This window comes from Mesitornis unicolor, unplaced genomic scaffold (assembly GCF_000695765.1).
Source record: "Mesitornis unicolor isolate BGI_N332 unplaced genomic scaffold, ASM69576v1 scaffold48645, whole genome shotgun sequence".
In the NCBI taxonomy this organism is placed as follows: Eukaryota; Metazoa; Chordata; class Aves; order Mesitornithiformes; family Mesitornithidae; genus Mesitornis; species Mesitornis unicolor.
The window spans coordinates 7,754-11,530 of record NW_010185765.1 but is presented as its reverse complement, the minus strand read 5'-3'; the positions used below and the strand labels follow the sequence as shown (position 1 = coordinate 11,530).

Below are 3,777 nucleotides of genomic sequence, written 5' to 3'. Positions count from 1 at the left end.
AAGACACCTGTTATACTGCTGAGCCCTACTCTTTTTTTTTTTTTTTTAATAAAACACTGTTTTAAGATAGAGCACAATAAATGTGCTTATTACGCACTCTAACATAGAGCACAGAAATACAACACTACAGAGTGCAAGTCTAACCATCTCCACAGTGGGAAAAGTGCGAAGGTTAAAAATATGCATGTGGCTTAACACAAGATATTTTTAAAAAACATGACATGGAAATCTCATACTAATGCTTTCATCTTTATCACAGACATGACTGAAAACTTAAGGTCAGTTGCTGATCCTTCTCTCGTAGTAGTGTAATCCTTTTGAAGGTACAATGTTGGAAAGATCAGAGAATAAAAAAAAACAACCAAGTGTCCAAAAATGATCCCATTTACCAGTTTTTCCAGTAGTTATGTTTTACAAGAAGTAAACACGTAAGGTCACCTTGATCTTCGCCATCAGTAACTGATACCCTCGGAAACAGCTAAGCCAACCACCTGGACTGAGATCAGCTCGGTGTCGCACACGCACACACACACAGATACACACACAAACACCCCACAGAAAAAAGTGCACTTTCAATTGCTGATACAAAAATAGATTGGCACATTCTTTTTGACACAGTGAAGATATCCTCTTTAAAAGCTTTTTCACAACGGTAAGAAGTCCTCTTGGAAGTTGCAGCAGGTCTGTAGAAAAAGCGCTATGAGAATGCACTCACGTGGGCTTCCAGGGTTTGTGTGATGGAGAGAGGGGTGGTCATGGAGGCTGCCCTTCTAATTTTTGCCTACTTTTATAGCCGTAGTCCCTACAGGTAGGGTCAGTCGCCACCCAGTTTCAGAACGTTAACCATTTACCAACAGCTCAGTCTTCACCTGCTTTGAGAAAGTAACGACATGTAAATTGGTCAAAGCCGAGAGTCTTACATCGACGCAGTGTTTCCTATACGTTGCCGGAAAAAACTGTTCTGGGGAGAGAGCGAGTGAGTGAGGTGTAAGGAGTCTGATTTTGCATTTCCAGTAGTAACTGCGGCTCAGGAGAGCCAAGCGGGAACAGTCAGGAGCCCCTTCCCCGCAGGGCAGCCAGTGCTAGGAGTTCTGCACCAGGCGTCTGTAGTGTGGCATCACTTCGTGCTCGGGGAGGTGGAGAGCAAACTCCAAGGCCACCAGCACCGGGAACTCAAAGGCAATCAGCTCTCGCCTGTTCAGCCGGAACTTCTCTTCCAGTTTCTGCAACGACAGCCAAGGGAAGAAAATACAATAAAAAACCCCAGTCTTTGTGAATGAGGATTTGACTTTCTAGTACTTTATTACTGATGACATTATTCAAAACATGCGTCCTGCTGTCATTAAACCTCTGCCCTGCTTGACTTGATGAAAGAAATACAAACTTAGTAGTCTATTAGACTCCCTCAAAAATCAGTATCTGCATTTACCTCTCAAAGGGGAGTCCTTATTGACATTCTTGAAAACATCACTAAAAGCAAAATGAATTTCCTGAGGGTTAAGTTTTGACTTGTATTGACAGAATGGTGGTCAAATACCTCTAAGACCTCACAGTATCCGACACCAGGGTCTTCAATCACATTAAACAAGCTTCCCACACTTCTGCAGTGACATTGATCACTACCACTTCCACATAAATGTATAAAAAAACCCCAGTATTTAGCTGGCTGTACAGCTGGAAACCTGGAAGAGAGCATGACCACTGACAAGTGGGCTTGCGTAGATCACACACTGGCACTTTATGTAGAAGGAACACTGGAAACCTATGGATACGTACATCTATAAGATGCTTGACTTCGTGTTTTCTGAGGTCACTGCCAATTTTGGCTGCTAGAAGAACACAGGCTCCAGCACAAAGCTTTCTATTCTGCTTGTTCAGCTTCCCCTTGAGAGCGAGCTTCTCAAAGTAGACAAAGGCCATGGCCACTGTGGGCTCTTCAAAGCCACATTCTTCTTGAGCAAGCTTGCGCATTTCTCTCTTCAAGCTGAGTAAAGAGACCAGACAAGTATGCTGTGAACTGTGTTTTAAAGCATTTCTCATTTCACCCCAACAGTCATCCTTTCAAAGATTCCTGCTTAGTCAAATGGAGAGGAAAAGGAAAACATAATTTACTGGGCAGATATCTTTTTGGGGACACATTTCACAGCACATTTTGCCCTCACCCTTCCCCTTCACTGCCCCCAACAGACAGTTGTGTCAAACCATAAAAGCAACTGAAAAGCTTTGACAGCTTTAGTAACGACATTTCATCAGAGGTCCTAAGTGCATACAATTTATTTAGTAGCAAGAACGTGATTGCTTGAGCTCTAAATGCAGCTTTGCTGCGGGGGTTATGGTCGGTCAAATCCAAACCGACTGTCTTTCCATGTACTGCAGTACTGTCTGGTTACAGAGCAACACGACTCGGTATCCTTCTGGCCACTTCAATCAAATGAAATTATCACTGCTTCAACGAAGCAGTATGTCTAGCCTGCTACACTGGAAACAGTGATGAAATACTACGACTTTGCTGTGAAACTGACCATTTGTTTTGCTTCTGGCTGTGCTCTCTGGACAAGGCACAAAAGTCAGCATTTCTCTTTCCACACTCTCTTTTTAAGCTAAGTGTAACGAGCTCAGAGACTCTCTTGTGTTATTTTTCTGAGTATTTCATTACAGTGCATGCCCAGCTCTCATCCTCATCCTATTCGGTGCCATGTTTGACATCTGACCGGTGTGCATTTGTACACTCCCCTATCTTGTTTACTCTGCCCATTAATCAAAGCAATCATCTGACTTATTCTGTACCTCTGCTGGTCCCTGCTCCTGGAAGATCAATCAGTGCAGTGCTTCCCCTCATGCAGAGCAGCAATTGCACTGAAACGTAAGACACATTGCAGCCTTACCAAGCTTTGTCACATACCTTCTTATTTTACTGAGGGTTAGCTTGATGTGAGGGAACTTCTCCTTAAAGGTCTCATTCATGTCCTTCTTGAGATCTGATGGCTTCACATAGTCTATGACTGTAGTCTGTAACACATGGTCAAGACAGAATTACTCTTTTAGTTTGTAACTAAAAAGAGCACTCAATTCCCAAAAGCAAAGAGTGCCAAACAAGTGCCAGTCAGTCCCAATGCTTCCAGTAGAAAGGAAAACTAAGCCTAAATTAAGGCAACAGTTTGTTTGTGACTGCTCCATCAGAACAAGTGACCTGAAATCTGAGATGACCGTTCAACACAAGCCTTTGAACAATACATACCTTTTTAGGAGCCTCCAAGTATTGCTAGGAGTGAGTTTAAGCTGAATGTGGGTGGATAAAACCTAGCTGAGAAGTCTTGTTAAACCAAAAATAAAACATCACAAGATTGATGACCAGATTTTGTGAGTGTATCTCCATGCACTTCTGAGACATACTGTGAGTTTCTTGCAAATTGCTTCTTCAAAGAAACCATTGGTATAAATTCTTGACTATCACAGCATACATTTCTGATAAAACAGGTGATTAGCCTACATGGCAGGTCATGGAATAGAGAGCAAGATAGTAATACTGTCTTAAGTTAGGCGATAACCAGGCAAAAATATTGAGTCAGGACAACATTCAAAGTGCACAGTCTATTTTCTTTATGCTGAGCTTCCTATTCCTTTTCGTCACAACCTGAAGAATTTCCCCAAGTAGCAGCAGGCCCTCCTGGCCAGTACTGCAACGCCAGCGCTCACATCTACAGCTGCGCGGCACTCCTCTCATTCCCTCAGTTTTCATTTGGGTACCATTTTGCCCAAACCCTTGTTCACCAATCA

General features: G+C 42.8%; 1 protein-coding gene across 1 annotated transcript; it reads right to left on the bottom strand.

The window, feature by feature from the left end:
- Positions 1-428: 428 nt before the first annotated feature.
- On the bottom strand, positions 429-3,009 carry LOC104540991 (CDK5 and ABL1 enzyme substrate 1; the record flags this gene model as incomplete). Its single annotated transcript, XM_010184932.1, has 3 exons — positions 429-1,223; positions 1,777-1,984; positions 2,903-3,009. Coding segments are annotated over 3 exons (456 nt in total), but the record flags the coding sequence as incomplete, so codon positions are not given.
- Positions 3,010-3,777: the final 768 nt, after the last annotated feature.